Source organism: Octopus sinensis, linkage group LG3, assembly GCF_006345805.1.
Source record: "Octopus sinensis linkage group LG3, ASM634580v1, whole genome shotgun sequence".
Lineage (NCBI taxonomy): Eukaryota > Metazoa > Mollusca > Cephalopoda > Octopoda > Octopodidae > Octopus > Octopus sinensis.
This window is the reverse complement of record NC_042999.1, coordinates 15482342-15503702: the sequence shown is the minus strand read 5'-3', so window position 1 is coordinate 15503702 and position 21361 is coordinate 15482342. Positions and strand designations below refer to the sequence as shown.

Below are 21361 nucleotides of genomic sequence, written 5' to 3'. Positions count from 1 at the left end.
ATATAGGACTTCTTCAATTACAATTTACCTAGCATTTTTAAGAGTAGAATGCATCGCGTCATGCCAGGTCCAGTTTTTAAAATTTAAACTCCAATTAAGCAAAATTTACAGAAAACTCACATTCTGGTGTGTGTGTCAAATGCTTTTCTTAGTCTGGTTTACACCACACGCAAACGCACACACAGAGTGTGCAACGAATAAAATGAAAGTAAATAGCGACAGAGTGATTTGAGGAAGACTAAACTGAAAGTATTTAAACCACTACTCAAAAAATAAAAAAAACACAGCAAACAGAAACAAATAAATACATAACCATTTACTCCTCACACAATTTCTTCAATTAGAATTTACCTAAGATTTTTCAGAGTACTTCAGTGGGTGATGCCATAAAAAATTTCTTTCAATTTTACCACCATTTAAGACAAAATTCGAGAAAACTCAATATTTTAACATATCACTACGAAAGCATTGATGTACATGTGTGCGTGCGTGAGTGTGTGTGTGTCATTCCTCACACACACGCATACACATACATATACAACTACATACAACTACATACACATACAACTACATACAAACACGTGTGTGTTTGTTATTAGTAAAAAAGGCGCCAAAACTCAACTCACTTATCATTCCAACACATTTGCAAAGACACACGGACGGACAGAAAAGGTAAATTGGTTTTTATTTTACTCTGTATATATTTTATTATATAATATTATATATAGATATATGTATATATAATTGCAGTATGAAACAGTGTTTATGTATAAACAGACGACACTTATATATAGTTACCAAGCCGCCCGAATTTACCTATTCATATTTAAATGAGAATATCAGAGCAAATCTCTTTAGTACATTCGTGAAAACACGTATTATACTTCGTAAACACTTCAACTACAGTTTTGTACAAAAATTGAAGTGTAATTTTAATTCCGTGAATTATGGGAGATTTTTTTCCGAATTTGTTCCTATTGTGTTTTCAATTTTTAATTCTGACAAAAAATGGATACGAATTTCATTATATCAAGCAGCGAGTCAGAATTCGAAGGATTTTCTACTGAAGACCTTCATAAATCTAACTCTATGACTGGAAAAAAAAAAGCATCTTTATATAAGAGTGAAGTTGTGTGTCTGTCTCCTACGATTTAGATTCCTAACTACTCCCACATTTTGCGGTGCAGTTTAACCAAAAGCGGGTATCTTATAGTCGTGATTCATATCGAGCCCTTCTGGGTATTAGCGTGCGTCTACGATGAGTGTACGATTTAAAAAAATTTACCATCATATTTTTCCATTTTAATGCATTTTTTTCGCTTTTATATAAGGGAAGTAACTCTCTAAAAATATCTACGATGTGTCAACGATTTAAAAAAAAATTTACCTTAATTTTTTTCAATTTTTAATGCATTTTTTTGCTATTTTTTGGCTATAACTCTCTAAAAATGCTTATATAGTTATTTCCCTTACAAACCCGAGCAACGCCGGGCGATACTGCTAGTATATCTATAAATGGCAAAATATCTATGTGTCAGTGTGTCCTTTATACAAATCCACAGTTTTTCACATAAAAGGCTCGCATTTTCTATGGGCTTTCAAAACTGTCTGAGGGTAGTCATGAAGATCTTTTCATTTCCCCAGTCACCCCAGAAAGCCATAAAAAAAAATTGATAAACCAACCCCTCATGCACATAAGTTATTTTGCAGCCAAATTCAAGCTTTTCACTTTCTTCTGCCTCATTTTTTGTCCGACTAATGGCACGTGCACAGTCCCGCTAATTTTCCATGATTGTTCCAGGTGTGAAAACCAAAGTCCAGTGAATATTAATTACTCTCATAAAAAGGTCCAACTAGCTCATAAACAACAAAATTGGCCCAGGCTGAAATGTGATAAGAAACTTAGCTCTTGATTTAGTGAGAAATTTTTACTGCGACACAGCAACGAAAAACAAGCACTAACACTAGACCTGGCAATGCTGGGTCATAGTGCTAGTCACTAATATTATTATTATTATTATTATTATAACAAAGGTGGTGAGCTGGCAGAATTGTTAGAATGCTGACAAAATGCTTAGCAGTATTTTGCCAGTGGCTACATTCTGAGTTGAAATTCTGCTGAAGTCAACTTTGCCTTTTATCCTTTCAGGGTCAATGAAATAAGTACCAGTTGTACACTGGGGTCGACATAATCAACTTAATCCCTTCCCCTAAATTTAAGGCCTTGTGCTTCCAGTAGAAAGGATTATTATGATTATTAGAATTTTAACACATATTAAAACAAATATATTAGATTTTTTTTATCCATAAACTCAGGTCTTGTTCTAAAGGATTCTTATTATTTTATTAATGTTTATTCTGTTAATCTAAAATTATATAGGTTGAAATCCGTTTTAATCATGGTCAGTATGTTTCTTTTAAGAGTTTCCTGTCAAAGTTTTTTTGAGCATTTTCATATTGTTCTTGTTTTGAGAACAATAAACAATTGTCTAAAAGAGATTTGGTTGTAACATTAAGCATGAGTAAAAGAATCAGTTGTATGAAGTTTCTTTTATTAACTGTAAGTATTCATTCACTTGTGTACCATGGTGGACTGGGTCTAAAAATATTGGTTGCCAGGAGACTAACGATGCCCACCCGCTATTACAATGCTACCTCTTTTACTCTATTACTTGTTTCAGTCATTTGACTGTGGCCACGCAGGAGCACTGCCTTTAGTTGAACAAATCGTCCCCAGGACTTATTCTTTGTAAGCCGAGTACTTATTCTATCAGCCTCTTTTGCCAAGCCGCTAGGTAACGGGGACGTAAACACACCAGCATCGGTTGTCAAGTGATGTTGGGGCACAAACACAGACACACAAACATATACACATATACATGATGGGCTTCTTTCAGTTTCCGTCTAGCAAATCCACTCATAAGGCTTTGGTCAGCCCCAAGCTATAGTAGAAGACACTTTCCCAAGGTTCCATGCAGTGGGACTGAACCCGGAACCATGTGGTTGGTGAGCAAATTACTTACTGCACAGCCACTCCTATGCCTATCCACACAGCCACTCCTATGCCTATCCACACAGCCACTCCTACACCTATCATTTAATTTTTTTCTTTTATTTTTAAAAGTATTCTTTTCAACTGTCTACAAACAGAGCCATTCTTCCAGGAGTGAATAAAAAATTCTCAAACTTGAGGATATGGGCCCCTTAGATACTAACATGTCCCCTATATATGGATTCTACTGGCACAGGGGCCCACTTGCCATCAGGAAAGCTGACAACCTCGCCAGTCCACTATTGCTTGTGTAGCACAGCCAAGAAAATCAAATATATGACTATAAATAGACATCCATATACATATATATGCATTGTCGAGTTTACAAACAGTGCATATGTTCTATAAGCAAGTATAACAGAATAGTCTAGAATTTCAATCTCTACTGTGTGAAACTTAATTACACTAAAAAGCCTCACAAAACAATGGAGCCTCAACCATCACAGATTACCTACACTCCACAGCTACAGACAATTTATATATTGGTTTCAAATTTTGGTACAACTCTTTTACTTGTTTCAGTCATTTGACTGTGGCCATGCTGGAGCACTGCCTTTAGTCGAGCAAATCGACCCCAGGACTTATTCTTTGTAAGCCTAATACTTATTCTGCTAGTTTGTTTTGCCGAACTGCTAAGTTACAGGGACGTGAACACACCAGCATCGGTTGTCAAGTGATGTTGGAGAGGACAAACACAGACACAGAAACATATACACACATACACACACACACATATATATATATATATATACAATATACACATATGTACGACAGGCTTCTTTCAGTTTCCATCTACCACATCCACTCACAAGGCTTTGGTCTGCTAACAGTTTTGGGGAAGGGGCCAAGTCAATTGTATGAACCCCAGTGCTCAACTTGTATTTTTTTTTTATTGATCACAAAAGGATGAAAGGCAAAGTCAACCTTGGTGGGATTTGAACTCAGAACATAACGACAGATGAAATACCGCTAAGCATTTTGCCCAATGTGCTAATGTTTCTGCTAGCTCGCCACCTTTAGACATCTATATATATTGAACCCATAATGTTGTAAACAAACTTTCTTCCCAACGTTCATGGTTGCTGTCTGCTACAATCCACATGCTACCAAAAAGCCAAATATCTAATTACATTCAGAGTATATATACACATCTGAATGCCCAATATAACAATAGTCAGTTTAGATTCATCATCAATGATGAATCCTAAGAAATAATGATTCTCCTTAACTGTCAAATCCATTGGGCTTAATTTTACCTGCAGCCATCATTAATCTTCAGTTATTGAAGAAGACAAAATAATGGTTGTAATATACCTTGTCAATTATACTTTGCCATTCAGCTAAACCATGTTCTGAAATATCTGAAATGTATGGCTTTGCTCCTAATCCTTGATGAGCTACTATCATAGTTGCAGCAAACCTGACTGGGATTACTATATAACAACACAACTTAGTCCATTGTAAGGGAAAAGTTGCTGTTATAACAAAAGGAGGATGTTATGGCAATCATCTCTTTTCAAAATGGCCTTTGCATTTTTATCTGCAAACTTGTCTATTCTGAGATTGCTGGGTTTGAGATGACTGATCCTGTTCTATTCCATTTCTTTATTGCCCAAATGGAGCTAAACATAAAGGGAACAATCAAAAACAGACAAAGGGATTAAGTTGATTACATAGACCACAGTGTGTCACTGGTACTTATTTAATCGACCCTGAAAGAATGAAAGGCAAAGTTGACCCTGGCAGAATTTTAACTCAGAACGTAACAGCAGATGAAATACTGCTAAACATTTCGCCCGGCATCCTAACATTTCTGCCAGCTCACTGCCTTATTTCAAGACAATTGTGAAGGATGTTTTTACTCAGAGTATTTAGTGGCCTTTGCTATTATTATCTGTGTGTCTGTGTCTGTGTGTCCGTGAGGGCAAACACATCACACATATGTTGGTAATGTATATCTATGCATACATTATCAATATTATTATTATTTGGCACACTCATTAAAGCATAGGTCAACACACATCATCATCATTTAACATCTGCTTTCCATGCTAGCATGGGTTGGACGATTTGACTGAGGACTGGCGAACCAGATGGCTGCACCAGGCTCCAATCTTGATCTGGCAGAGTTTCTACAGCTGGATGCCCTTCCTAACGCCAACCACTCTGAGAGTGTAGTGGGTGCTTTTCCTTGCCGCTGGCACAAGGGCCAATCAGGCCACGCTCAAATGGTGTTTTTTACATGCCACCTGCACAGAAACCAGTCCAGCGGCACTGGCAACGACCTTGCTCAACCTTACAATATTTTCTTATTGCCTATACTTCCTGAGATCAAATCCTGCCAAGGTCAGCTTTGCCTTTCATCCGTCTGGGGTCAATAAAATTAGGTACCAGTGAAGCTCTAAGGTCAATTTAATTGCCTAACCATCTTCATAAATTGCTAGCCTTATGCCTAAACTGAAAATTATTGAGAGCAATAAGTTGACAAAAGTATTAAAATGCTGGAAAAATTGCCTTGCAGAATTAGTTGTGACTTTTTGTAACCTGAGTTCAAATCTTATCAAGAATACTTCTTCTAGGTTCATGAGGTTGATTTAATTATTTAATTACACTGCCCTCAAAATTTCAGATATTGTATCTGTGTTAGAAATGATTGCAATTATTATATTACATGCTTGTTTGTAAGATCAAACTTTTCACATGCTAAATAAAATATTGTGGGTGTGGATGGGTGTATACATATGTATGTATATAAATGTCTGAATATGTGTATATATTTATGTGTGTATGTATATATACATGGTGTGATGGGTAAATTGTTGCCATTTTATATTTTAAATTTCATGTACATACATTGTTTGTTTTTGATTTTGTTGGCTACACAGTATAGCAGGGTCAGTTGGGCACTGTCTGTGAGAAAAACAGCATCATGACGCAATTCACTTTGTCAGAAATTTGGAAATGACATGCTGTACTGCTTGGTATCTTTGCCAGAAGCTTCAATACAAACATTTCAGAGTGTTTGGATGTCAATCTGAGGACAGTGCAATCTTAGAACATGTAGCAAGAGTGATAAAAATCAAACATCTAGTCAACATCATGGTGTTTGGAGAGATCACTAGTGATGGCAATGTTATGCCTCCATTCATCTTGCCACACGATCTCATACTCAATATGGAGGCCTACATCAAGTGCCTTGGAGGTGGTAGTGCTGCCCTGGGTGAAGAGGGTGACTGCTGGAATACCTTATGTCTGGCAACAGGACTCTGCACCATGCTACACAAGCAGGAGAACCCAATCATGGCTGTCAGACAATTTCTGCAACCACATCACCCCTAACATCTGGCTGCCTAACTCTCCAGACTGCAAACCCTTGATTATTTTGTGGGGTGCAGCTGAGCGAGAGATGAACAAAACTCCTTGTAACACCAAAAATGAACTGAGGGCAAGGATTACGGCAGCATTCACCAACTCAAACAAGGAGACCATCCAGAAGAGTTTCAGGAGATTCTGAAGTCGTCTGGAGGCCGTGGTTGACACCAATGGCAATTTTATTGAACAAATTTACTCTTTAGTATTTCAAGATATTTTTATGCAATTTTGGTAAATATATATCTTTTAAAATGAGATGTCGGTGATATTTTCATTTCTGCAAAAAAATTATAATTTAGACGACAGTCTATTTACCTCACCCTGTATATGTGTGCCTATATCTATGTTTATGTTCATATGTCTATATTTGAACATAATATATATGTTTATATATATATGTTTATGATTATGATAGTGTGTGTGTGTGTGTGTGTTTGTAGGAGAGTGCATATGTAAGTGCATGCAGTATAACATCTTTAGCTGGGAATAATGAAGCTACATTGACAGGATTTCCAAACATCAGGTATTCCATATTATTGCACCAAAGTTTAACTCTCTCAATAATTAGATAGTTGCTCTGTACCAGTGCCAGAGAATTAAAACGTGTTGCATATGTGGTTTTACTTAAATTGACAATCATTCGCAACACCAAGTGATATCCTGGAATATTCATTAAAAACACCTACACATAGTCACAAACCTGAGCATGCACTCGAGATAGAAAGAAGGAAATTAATAGAGGGAAATTTAGATTTTTCTCAGCACAATCTTACATATCTTGTACTTTTTAAGCTAGTTCTTTGTTTTCAATTTAAAGATTACTGTTCTTCTGCCAGCAGTCTTATGTTTCTTGATGATAGATGTTATCTTTACTTTGTCGACATATTATCATACTTGTGTAATTTTCTTCCGTTTTTTTTTTGTTTTGTTTTGTTTTGTTTCTTGTTTGTTTTTCGTTTTCCATTTTTTTATTCTTTATTTTCCTCCCTTTCCCACTTCCCCATCTATCGAGACACCCCACTGCTTAATTTGTTTTGTTTATTCTTTGAAAAAACATCATTGGTTAACTGATTCTCACGAATTACCAGTTCTCTTCACAAAGATGTTCCATTATCTGTAATTTTTTCTTCTTTCTTCTTCATTCTCTAGCAATAGATTTTGCATGAAGAGAATCTATTTCACTTGTTCTGTCATTCTTTATCCAACTCTTTTATTATATTCCCACATTCCCATGTCTTTTATTTTACTTTAAAATACCTAATTTCTTTTTAAATATATTTCATTATCATTCCTCTAGAATTTCTCATTTTCTTCTTTTTTCCCAGAGAATTGTATTTATTCCCTTCTTGTCTTAAACTTTTAACTTATTCTTACCAACTACCTGGTATGTTGGATCTTCTGTTATTTCAAAATGGTTTTAGCTTTCTATTATGAAATTTACTCTTCTTGTTTTCCTACCATCACATTACACTTCTACATTCTTCACATCAAGTATTATTTGGTTTCATAATAATCAATACGCTGATCTTTTCAACTACATCTTCCTTTATATATCAAAGTGTAAACTACACTTTTATCAATTCTTTTAATCCTTGTGTAGTTTACTCATTGAAGACTATTTCATTGCAATACAGTTTTTTTTATCATATCATATTTCATAAGAATTCAATGAAAATCTCTAGTTTACATTTTTCCATATTATTTCAGCTATTTCTCTGTCTGCCATGCTAACATAACTGGTGTCAAATGATTATTAGTAGTATCATCATCATCAACATCATCATCATCATTATCATCATAATTTCCATCTGTTTTTGCATTCTGTGTTCAAATTTTGCCGAGGTTGACTTTGCTATTCATCCTCATGGGGATTGATAAAATAAGTAATAGTTGAGTATGGGAGTCGATGTAATGGTCCTACTGTTCCCCCGAAATTGCTGGCATTGTGCCAAAATTTCAAACCAAAATTATTATTGCTATTATCATTATTATGCAGTGAGCTGACAGAATTGTTAACACAAAATACTTAGCAGTATTTTTTCTGACTTTACATCACAGTTTCAAATGCAGCCAAGGTCAACTTCGTCTTTCATCCTTTTGGGGCCAAAACATTACACTACCAATTGAGCACTGTAGTTAATGTAATCAACTGGCCCCTCTCCTCAAAATTTCAGGCCTTGTGCCCATAGTAGAAAGAATTATTATTATGGAAATGTGATCACAGAATTGGTACAGTACTAGACAAAATTTAGTGTGATATTTAGTTATATCCCTCTACATTCTAAATTCATATCCCAAATAGTCAAATTTGTCTTTCATCCTTTCATAATATGAATCAAGTAATAAATACTTGCCCCTAAATTTCTGGCCTTGTGCTGAAGCTCAAAAATCTATTGTGTTATAACTTATTAACATTTAATACTCTTTTACCAGCATCGGTTGTCAAGCAATGTTGGGGGGACAAACACAGACACACAAACACATTCACATACATACATATATATATATATATATATATATATATATATATGACGAGCTTCTTTCAGTTTCCATCTACCAAATCCACTCATAAGGCTTTGGTCAGCCCAAGGCTATAGTAGAAGACACTTGCCCAAGGTGCCACACAGTGGGACTGAACCCGGAAGCATGTGGTTGGTAAGCAAGCTACTTACCACACAGCCACTCCTACACCTATAATGCAACCATTAAAAGTGAATCCTTATTTTAGTTGACTAACACTTACAACTAACAGCTTAATAATTTTACCAATGCTAAGTTTAACAATACCCAGCTCTCTTTTTTAGGTCTCACCACATATATTATGAAACTTACACAAAAACTGTTGCATTTGTCTTTGTTAAGAATCATTTAATGTCTTCAATGAAATACCGCTTTCACATCAAAACCAACCTATCTAAACAGTCACTCTTTGTGTTCTGTTGTTATAATCATTTTAAATCAGACAAGTATATAGAGGTCTTTGTGGATTATACTTTAATTATACTACAATAAAGAACTGATTACTTTTTCCATCATTCACTGTTTATGTCTGTAGAATTTTTTGTTCCCTTGTATTATGGATTTTAATTAGATTTGCGTTAGAAAAATTTATCAAAAGGCATTCATTTAAGATAAAAAGAAATGTGTATTGAAATCAAACTGAGATTCCTTGTGGCTTAAGATCATTAACTGGAGAAAAATAATTTTCACAATAATTGAAGAGATTGTTAATCAAAATATTTTTAGTAGTTAAGTGAAAAATCTATTTGTGTGTGTTTAATTATGGGAATTGTGACCACATCTCAATATAAATTATTTTTCCACCAGAATTTACTTACATGTAAACACTGCCTATTTAGTGTTGTTAAAAACATATTGTAGTAAATCTTTGAGAGTAAACAACTCTGAACCAATTATTAAACTCTTCATACAAAAAAATTATCAGCTTGCCTATATATCTTCTAGTAAAATTTATTTTCTTTGATTTTTGTATGAATAAAGCTAGTTACATATTGAATTTCAAAAAAATTCAATATTTTTTTGTTAAATTCATTTTTTCTCATTGAAGTAGGAACATTAATTGTATGTGTGTGTCTCACTCATGGAAGTTGCATTAAAATGTCTTAAATATTAACTGCAAAATCAATGTTGCCCAAACAATTTCCACCATAAGCTTTTTGTTGGTTTTAAATAGACTTGTACTCATGTTAAATCACAAAGTTTATCCAATACATTTTAATTTAAATTTTAAAACTTTTTCCCAGATACGTATACGAAAAATTATTTTTGGCTATGAACTGGCTGCAAATTGGGGCTATTGCTGAAGTTGGCAAAGAATTTACCGAGTACCACCGTCTTCTAAAAGATCATCTTCATTCCCGAGGTGTGTATATGATTGCACGCAATAAAATGATGAACAGCAGAGATCCTCTGGATTTGTCAAAAGTAAGTTTCTTTACTTCATATATCCATGCTTTGCATTCTTTCAGAGTAACTTTATTTTTTTCTACCTTATTATTACTGTACTTTTAATCTCTGACATTGGGTTATTTAAGGCAATTTCCCCAAGGGAAAAAATATAGATTGATCATTTGAATACAGCAACTATAAAAGAATATCTTGTACAGAATAAATGTAAAATATTTTTAGTTTTATTTAGCATAGTCTCTTGACTTTAGACTGTCTTTGATAGACAGTAAGAAAAAAAAATCAATGAAATAATTTATTCTCAAACATTTATCTTAATGCATTAGTAAAAAGGGATGAAGATTTTGTTGAAAGTTACTGCGAAAAAGAAAGAAAAATCTCAAAAAAGAAATCTGGAAAATTCTAGATGGTACATTTCTATCTGTAAACCAGACAGAATATATTGTATCGTTGTTAATCAGGACTAGAGAAAGGATAATACAGCTATGAATTTCTTTTTTATTTTTATTTTTTTAAGTTGATTCTGAAGTTCTTTTTTGAAAAAGGAGTTTCTCTTTCAAGTGTAAATCATTATTCCGACTTGCTGATAAATATTTATAACTAAAACATAGATATAAAATAAATTTCATATCTCTTTTTTTTTTCCTTTTTTACTGTTATTGATCAGTAAGTTAAGTTTTTCAGTCTGACAAATTGAGATCCACGAAAGAAATTACAGAATAATAATAATAATAATAATAATAATAATAATAATAGTAATAATAATGATAAAAATAACTAAAAAACAAAAAAAAATTTTACATATTATGTGATGAACTAAATTAAAATATCCTCAAAATATTTTAACTTTCTCAAAATAGTACACACTCACACACATACATTTTTGTATATATATATATATTATTTATCAATAGTGATGATTATACTAGCGATCGGCTCAGCTGTTTTGTGAATTTTATCATTTTTATACTATTTTGATGAAGGAAATTTGTCTAGGTGGCTCTTTTGATACCAACCACACAACCATAAACTCAGAATTGTATCAATTTTTTTTTCTTTATCAGAAAAGACTAAAATAAGTTAAATAATATGCCACAGGCTCTCTACTTTAACAACCATATGTATTTTTTGCATTTTTTGTATATTTTTTTTATAATGCTAACTTTAGCTTGATTTTTTTTTATCGAGATTTTCGTAATACATTATGAACATGATTATGAACATTTCTTGACCAATGACTTATCTGATTATTTTCAACGACTAACTTCAGACATTTATTTAAATGACTGTCATTATCCTGTCTCCTCATACACCTATGCTTCTACAGAAAATATTCTCACAAACAACATAACACTGTATTAATGAGTCTACCAAAAAGTCAAGTGTTCAGCCGCATTTCATTATTTTTATCTGCTATGTTATTTTCTCTAAGGTTTACACCTGCTTTGAAAAGAAACTAGATGATGTAATTCCCTATTTTCTCTGAGCCAAAAGAAGCCTATTCACAAAAACCCATTATTTCATATTATGTAAAAATACATAATTATTGCATAATATCACTTGATATAATAGATTAAATTCTTCTCTTATTTAGTAATTTTTTTTGCTTATGTGCATTAAGTTAAACCTCCCAAAGCATGAATACTAAGAATGGTAAACAAACAGAGCTATTAGCACAAGCTTAATTTTGGAATGAAATATCATTGTAGGTATATTAGACTACAGGCTCATAGATTGTGAATTCATGTCTTAATGAATTTGTGTTTCTGCTCATGATAGATAATGTTTTTCTTTTTTGTTTTTAATAATAATAACAATGGTTTCAAATTTTGCTACAAGAGCAACAATTTTGGGGAAGGGGATGAGTCAATTACATCAACCCCAGTGTTTAATTGGTACTTATTTTATCGACCCCCAAAAGGATGAAAGGCAAAGTCAACCTTAGCGGAATTCAAACTCAGAACACAAAGACAGATGAAAGGCTGCTAAGCATTTCACCTGACATGCTAATGGCTCTGCCATCATTCGAGGGATGAGTAAGTCGATTACATCAACCTGTGCTTGACTAGTACTTGTTTTATCAATACCAAAAGGATAAAAGGCTAAGTCAACCTTGGCTGAATTTGAACTCAGAATGTAAAGACAAATCAAATGTCACTAACCATTTTGCTTGGCATGCAAGCAGTTCTGCTAGCTTGTCACCATAATGATGATGATCATGGTGGTGGTGGTGGTGGTGGTGGTGAGGAGGAGAATAACCCTTTCTTCTATAGGCTCAAAGCGTGAAATTTAGCAAGAGGAAGCTAGTTGATTACATAGACCCCAGCGCTCAACTGGTTTTTATTTCATATACTCTTTACTCTTTTACTTGTTTCAGTCATTTGACTGCGGCCATGCTGGAGCACCGCCTTTAGTCGGGCAATCGACCCCAGGACTTATTCTTTGTAAGCCCAGTACTTATTCTATCGGTCTCTTTTGCCGAACAGCTAAGTGACGGGGACGTAAACACAGCAGCATCGGTTGTCAAGCAATGCTAGGGGGACAAACACAGACACACAAACACACACATACATATATATATATATATATACACATATATACGACAGGCTTCTTTCAGTTTCCGTCTACCAAATCCACTCACAAGGCATTGGTTGGCCCGGGGCTATAGCAGAAGACACTTGCCCAAGATGCCACGCAGTGGGACTGAACCCAGAACTATGTGGTTGGTTAGCAAGCTACTTACCACACAGCCACTCCTGCGCATATACCTAAAAATGATGAAAAGCAAAGTCAATCCTGGTAGAATTTGAATTCAGAACAGAAAATCTGAAAAATTGCTGTGAAGCAGTTTTTCCAATACTATAATCATTCAGCCTTCTCACTCTCTCTCTCTCTCTCTCTCTCTCTCTCTACCTTACAATAATAATTTTTCTACTACAGGCAAGTGTTCTGTAATTTTGAGGAGAGAGGGATAATTGATTACACTGATTCGAGTGAGGTCGTTGCCAGTGCCGCTGGACTGGTTCCTGTGAAGGTGGCACATAAAAAGCTCCATTTGATAGTGGCCATTGCCAGTACCGCCTGACTGGCCCTCGTGCCGGTGGCACATAAAAGCACCCACTACACTCTCAGAGTGGTTAGCATTAGGAAGTGCATCCAGCTGTAGAAACTCTGCCAGATCAGATTGGAGCCTGATGCGGTGCAGCCATCTGGTTAGCCAGACCTCAGTCAAATCGTCCAACCCATGCTAGCATGGAAAGCGGACATTAAACGATGATGATGACCCCAGTGCTCAGCTGGTACTTTATTTAATCAATCCTGAGAGAATGAAAGGCAAAGTCAAACTCAAAATGCAAAGACAGATGAAAGCCTCTTTGTCTGGCATGCTAGCAATTCTGCCAGCTTTCCACTTTACAATAATGATAACAATCCTTGTTTTGGCACAAGGCCAGCAGATATGAGGGGTGGGTAAGTTAATTACATTACTTCCTGATGCTCAGTCGGTGCCTATTTTATCAGCCCTGAAAGGGTGAAAGGCAAAATCGATCTCAGCAGAACTTGAATACTGACAAAATGCTACTTGGCATTTAGTCTGACATGCTAATAACTGTGCCAGCTCAACACCTTACTAATAATAACAATAACAATAATATATTCTGATGCTGTATATCCGACAGTGGCTCTCGTGACTTCTGATCTTAACTGGTTGGAAGTGTTATCATGTACATTCCTTTTGTTTTGGTTTAGAAATAGTCTACAGCAACTAATCTGCTCAATACCAGATTTGCTTTCCAGTTGCTTGACCGTAACCAGCCGAACATGTTCCTTGGTGGCTTACAGTATGTGCATCTCTGAACACAAGCAGGAATAGTGGATGAATAATTCACCCCTGGGTACATGGATGTTTCATTCATTATCCTTAAACAACCCTTATTCAGGGACCTTTTTGAGCAGGATGGGCTCAGAAGAAAATTCTAACTGGGTCCTGCCTGCAAGGTCATGGGCTATTTACCTTGATATGAAGTCTCCATATGGTTGTGATGCATATACCTGGTGTACCCTTATCAGACGGGTAGTCCTGATGGGTATATTGGGCCCTAGCATCACTGTGATGATGTGTGCTGCTCTCTCACTTTAATAATAATAAGTAGTAGTAGTAGTAGCAGCAGCAATATTTTCCCATCTGCTTAATGTTACAGAAACTGAGTTAGGGAAAGGAGTGACACTTTTTTTATGTTATTATTTACAATAATGTATTTACGTGTTTGTTGTTATATTTTTTCTCATGCAACAAATTGATTAAAATTTAAGTTGACCTTAAAAAATGGTATTGTTTCAGCAAATGAAATCAAATATTTTTTTATATTTTATTTCCTTCATCTGTAAAATATAATTGGCATGCCATAAAAAAAAAACAACAACTGAACTCCTTCAGTGATTTACTGATAACTTTAACTTCTATCTCTAGATTGACATTTACCATGAATTTTGTGTATAGTTTCTATTGTATCATGACTGGCAATATGAATTTAAAAAAAAAAAAGAAAAAGAAACAATTTAAAATAAAAATAATCATCAGCAAAAATTGAACATGCAAATAACTTGCGATAACTCAAAAAAAAATACATGCATTGCGTGTGTTCTAGTAAAACTTATAATAATAACTTTGAAGAAGAAAACAGGAAAAAGTTCAAGCTGTAAAAATCTAATAGAAAATTCTGTTAATTACAATATGAGAAAACTGCTATAATTCAAGATTTGGAGAAAATTAAATAACTTTATGAAAAAATCCAATTTTCAAATAAACTGCATCAAAAATAATTATCTGAAGTACTTTGCAAGACTTTTTCGACTCTTATTCATAAAAGGTTAGCTCTTGATATTATATCTGAAGTTATTTTGGATTTGGTAAGATAGTATTCTTGCATACATGTTTAGGTTTGTTTAAATAACAAAGTTATACTACGTTTGAAGTTTAAATAAAATAAAAAATGAATACTTGACAGATTGTATTAGAATTTGCTTTTAGTTGAAACAAGATTTCTAAAATAATAAATAGTTTGCATTCTTCAATACTTTTGCGGAATTTCTTTTTTAACCAAGTATGACAGGCTATGTTGAATTAATCTTCAGGAATTACTGAAGTATACATCCTTCATAATTCTAGTCATTTATGATGCAGTATGAGTTCATGTTGAGTCTGTGCATTTTCTAAGAAGCAACGCTCAGTTTTATACCATAATATTCAAACCAGCATTAAAACATAATAATCATCTAGTAACTTCATTACTCTGTTACTCTTTTACTTGTTTCAGTCATTGGATTGCAGCCATGTAGCATCGCCTCAGCATGTACATTCAATCACAGTGACCCCAGTACTTATCTTTTTTTTAATATAATTTTGTAAATTTATTTGACCTCTTTTGCTGAACTCTTAAGTTAGAGGGCAGTAAAGAAATCAACTCCTAAGTGGTGGTGGGACAAACAACAACACACACACATACGTACATATGCCATGATATATAGTTAGCCACTACACACATTTTTTTCTCTCCTTGTTTTTGTTTTGTGTCCCTTTCTGTAGAAGAGCGTAGGCTCGAAACGTAAAAGATTTTTTCTATTCCTGAGTGTTATACTAATACATCTGTTTGTTTTGTACACCACCTGTCTTCGTCTTTTGTTTTTTTCATAAACTCTCCCTATATATATATATATTGGATTATCCCATAAATAATGCATTTTTTTATACTTTTATTTTTTAAAATTAAGATAAACAAACTTCTTTTTTAATCTAAAATATACTCTCCTTCATTTCTAAAATGCTCTTCTATCTATCTTGCAAGGCCCCTCTTCCAAAATTCACTTGTCCTTGATGAAAAATCCTCCTCCAGTACTGTCCTCACCTCATCTGCAAAATTCATATTTTTTTCCATCCAAATGATTTTGAAGACTGTGGAATAAATGATAATGAGATGGGGCAATGTCCTGTTAATATGGTAGGTGGGGCATCGTTTCTCATTCAAACTTCTCTAGACTTTGGAATGTCACCCTTGCTGTATGTGGCCATGCATTATCCTGATGGAAGAACACCTTTTGTCTTGAAACCAAAGACGGTCATTTTTCTTCTAGCGCTCACTTCAATGACTGGTTGAATGACCAAATCCAAACTTCTTTGCTAATTCCTTAACAGTTACGATTGGATTTTGTTCCACCAGGGTTTGCAGGACGTCTTTGTTGAGCTCTACAGATCTCCCAGGATGCGGCTCGTCTTCTAGCCTGTAGTTTCCGGCACAGAATTTCAGGAGCCCCTGCTGACACTGGCTTACGCTTATTGTCCGATCTCCATATGCTGCATTAATATTCCTTGCACTTTGTTGCCTTTATTGAACTCATAAAGCAAAATATGCTGAATATGCTCCTTTGTCACTTCCATTATAGCTTTGAAAAAATAACTGTTAAAATCAAACTGCACTCTTCAAAACTTGCACTAAGAATAAGTACAAGGTAAAATTACTACCTGCTTTTATAGCAAGTTGATGCAGGTAGTTAGTTTATCCTGTCCCTCTCCAGTTCAAGCAACTGAAAAAAAAAGCGCATTCTCTATGAGATGACCCAATATGTGTGTGTGTGTGTGTGTGTAAACAGAACAAACCAAATAAAGCAACTCTCAACACATTTGGCTGGAGTTACAGAAGCAAATGTTCTCTCCATAGCCCCAGGTTAACCAAGGTCCTGTGAGTGAAAGAATTTCGGTAGACAAAAATGTGTGGATATATATCTCTCTATATATAAACGGCAGTTTGTCTGTGTGTGTTTCTGTGTGTCTGTTAGGTTGTACCCTCACCCTGACCACGGCTTTCAACCGATTCTGATGAAACTTGACACACACATAGCCCAATGTCATAATTCAAAACTAACGCAGCGAAAATTTTGAAAAGTTCCCCCAGTTCTGAAAAAAATCGATAAATTCGACATGGGGTCAAGAATCAGAAACACAAACCACAGACTGTCTAGGGGACGCAACTCGACCTTTTTAACTAAAAGAAAAATTTACCTCCATTTTTTGGCTATTACTCTCTAAAAATGCTTTATAGTTATTTCCCTTACAAACCCGAGCAACGCCGGGCGATACTGCTAGTATATATATAAAAGGCATGATGTGTGTGTGTGTGTGTGTGTGTGAATGTACTTTATACACATTCACAAATTAGCACATGTCAGTCTAATTTTAGGAGGACTTTGATCACGACTATGGCTGTGCTTTTATAGCCAAATTTCCTCAGTTTACACATATGAGTGCATTTTGTAGATGGAGCTTGAAAGAAGCCTGTTATATATATACATGTATAGCAAAAACTGTCTGATGAACGGCAACGGGAAACTCAGAGTAACAGGTTTTGTTGAATTTTCTGCAGCTTTAAATAAAGTATATATATATATATATACATGTATGTATATATATACATGTTATATATATATACATGTATATACAAATACATGAATGTATATATATTTATGTGTGTCTTTATGGTTTCACATCTCTGAAAATTGCTTTACTGTGGTAGCTTTGTTCTTTAAATAATAAACTAGTTGGGCCAATGGGGGTTTCATAGAAATATGACTTACTCATCGTCACAATGAAATTACTTTATCTTGGAATACAAGTCTGCAGTGTTACATCAATGTATTGTTCACAGTTTTTAAAATGCAAATGTCAGCTGGTTTTTAAAACGTTTTTGGTATTTCGTAGAACAAAGCAGCATATTTCCCATATAGCTTTAAAAAAATTGTTGTGATATTTATTACATTTAACATCATCTCCAAGCTGTTGGATATCTTCTAAAGAGTTTATTATACTCTGAGCATCAGACCAAAGTGCTAATCTGAAGCTAGCCATGTCAACACATGACTTCTTATTTCTTTATTGCCCACAAGGGGGCTAAACATAGAGGGAACAAAAAAGGACAGAGAAAGGGATTAAGTCTATTACATCGATTCCAGTGTGATTATGTTGATTACATCGATCCCAGGTACTTAATTTATTGACCCTGAAAGGATGAAAGGCAAAGTCGACCTTGGCGGAATTTGAACTCAGAACATAACGGCAGATGAAATACCTATTTCTTTACTATCCACAAGGGGCTAAACACAGAGAGGACAAACAAGGTCAGACAAATGGATTAAGTCAATTACATCGACCCCAGTGCGTAACTGGTACTTAACTTATTGACCCCGAAAGGATTAAAAGCAAAGTTGTCCTCGTTGGAATTTGAACTCAGAACATAGCGGCAGACGAAATGCCGCTAAGCATTTCGCCTGGCCTGCTAATGTTTCTGCCAACTCGCCACCTTATAGAAGTCAGCACATGACTTCTAGCTACATCCTCTCTTTAGTAGAGCTATTGATTTTTAAAGGATTCTAGTTGAAAAGGTTTATTTTGAGATGCCAGCTACCTGATATTTTAAGTGCCTGAACCCAATTATAATGAGCCTCATTTTCGAGTACAGGATATCATGAGCCACTGGATTATATATCAATCTGTCTGAAACTACCCTTGATTCTAGGATACAAATTCACTCTTTTAAAGTAATCTGAATTTCACTCTATCAAAATTCCATGTTAATTTATATTCCAAACAAGAGCTTAATGACATTTTTCAAAATTAATTGAAACACAGGCAGTGTCTCCTTAGAGAATTATAGTCACAAAGGATTAACTGGGATACTCACAGAGATCAATGAGCTTTGGTTTCTTATTTCCTTCTGTCTATAATCATTTCTGGGAGCTGGGGGTTCATTTTCATATTTGATTTCTTCAAAAATAATCAAGAAAAAGAAAACTCTATCTGTGATTTTCAATAATGACCATCACGTTAGACTACTCATAATAATCTTTTTCTGTTATGCAAATTTTTCATCTCCTAACTCTTACACATCTCTGTAGTCTGAATTTCATTTTAAATCTTATATTTATGCATATGTAAAGATTTACTCTTCCTTATCTTGACAATAACAAAAATATTTCTGACTTGTCTATTTTTAATACATTCTTCCAAATACATCTGTCATCTTTAGTATTCTATCAACTAAAAGCAGTTGTTCACTTGTATCGTATCCTCCTGTGTATTTATCTCACTTTGCATCTTTGAAATCATCATCCATGATGATTTTAATAAATATAAGTTCTCCTGCACTTAATCTTTCTTTACAGCCACCATTGATGTAGACACCAACATATTCTCTATCCTGAAGTGTTTGTATCGGTTGTACACATTCACCGATCCTATTCTTAGCTAACATATTGGATGTTACCATATACATTTGGCCTATGTCTAAACTGTAAATCCAGACTCCACACAGACTTCACCACTTCCTGTATAACCAAGTTAGCATATCCCCTGATCACTGCTCGACCAAGTTAATATATCTCCCATCATCCTACCACATGAAAAGCTTTCTCTTCTCTGTTTCTGTCTTTTAACCATTTCAAATGCATCCCTTATTATAAATCTTACCTAATAATGGTCTGTAATACTGTTAGAAACTCTTCATTGTGGAGTGTAAGAAAAAACTACAAAAGAAAGGCTTGGTTTCTTCATGTCCTGAATATAATGTCATTGAATACCTCTTACCTTTCTATATAGTAAGGAAACAATGAAAGCAAGGATATTATTTATATAATGTGATTTCCAGTCCACAATGCAAAGACAAATTTCAAACTAAATTTTATAAAAAATCCATCTAAGTGTTAGATGAATTTTTCTTTACCTTACTCTACAACTTGTTATGCACTTTCTCTGTTATGTTATTTGTTTAACTTTTCGGATTTCATAACTACCAACTGCCTGCCTATGTTTTACTGAAATTGTTAACTATTGGATTGGCAAGAAAGCAATTTCATTTTTCGAAATTTTTTTTAATGACTTTTGTCAATGTTATTTTTTCCTTCTGACATTTGATAGCCATTACTTTTACTTTCCTTTAGAAGCAATTTGCACATAATTTTGTTTACAGCTGTTAATTCGGTGTCAATTTTAACATGGGATGCAAAAACGAACATTTTTGCCATATTTGCTTTTTTATTTCCATAAAGGCAAGAAAGCTACCAAGGCTCACAAAGAGACATGTGAAGATTATGGCATTGGTTGCTGAACAGAACACAAATGTCAGAAATGGTTTTAAAAATTCTGATTTTTCACTCAGTTTTATGATGACCAGTATAAAGATGACCAGTATTATGGTCAAACTGTGGAGGCGCAATGGCCCAGTGGTTAGGGCAGCGGGCTCGCGGTTGTAGGATCGCGGTTTCGATTCCAAGACTGGGCGTTGTGAGTGTTTATTGAGCAAAAACACCTAAAAAGCTCCACGAGGCTCCAGCAGGGATGGTGGTGATCCCTGCTGTACTCTTTCACCACAACTTTCTCTCACTCTTACTTCCTGTTTCTGTTGTACCTGTATTTCAAAGGGCCGGCCTTGTCACCCTCTGTGTCATGCTGAATATCCCCGAGAACTATGTTAAGGGTACACATGTCTGTGGAGTGCTCAGCCACTTACACGTTAATTTCATGAGCAGGCTGTTCCGTTGATCAGATCAACCGGAACCCTCATCGTCGTAACTGACGGAGTGCTTCCATTATGGTCAAACTACTGAAGTTGATGATGACCGAATTAAAGCCATAATTGAATCTGATTGTCATATAACTGTGTGAGAGATTGTAGAGAGGTTAAATGTATCACACACAACAATTGAAAATCACTTAAAATGCTTTGGACTCGTTAAGAAGCTCGATATTTAGGTTCCAAATAAATTGAAAGAAATTCACTTAATGCATCAAATCAATATTTGTGATTTGCATTTCAAATGCAATGAAATTGACCTTTTTTTTTAAATGAATCATCACTGGTGATGGAAAATGGATTGTCTATAATAACATCAATTGAAAATGATCATGGTCCAAGCGTTATTAACCAGCACAAACCACATTGAAAGTTGAATTGCATCAAAAAAAGA

The 21361-nt window shown here is 34.6% G+C and overlaps 1 protein-coding gene across 3 annotated transcripts in view; it reads left to right on the top strand.

Moving 5' to 3' along the window:
* Positions 1-21361, top strand: part of LOC115209184 — a 662850-nt gene that overhangs the window by 497970 nt on the left and 143519 nt on the right. For all 3 annotated transcript variants that reach the window (XM_036500873.1, XM_036500871.1, XM_029777425.2), the window contains one exon: positions 10189-10369. In XM_036500873.1, the coding sequence (XP_036356766.1) occupies positions 10189-10369 (181 nt within the window). The remainder of the gene's footprint in view (positions 1-10188; positions 10370-21361) is intronic.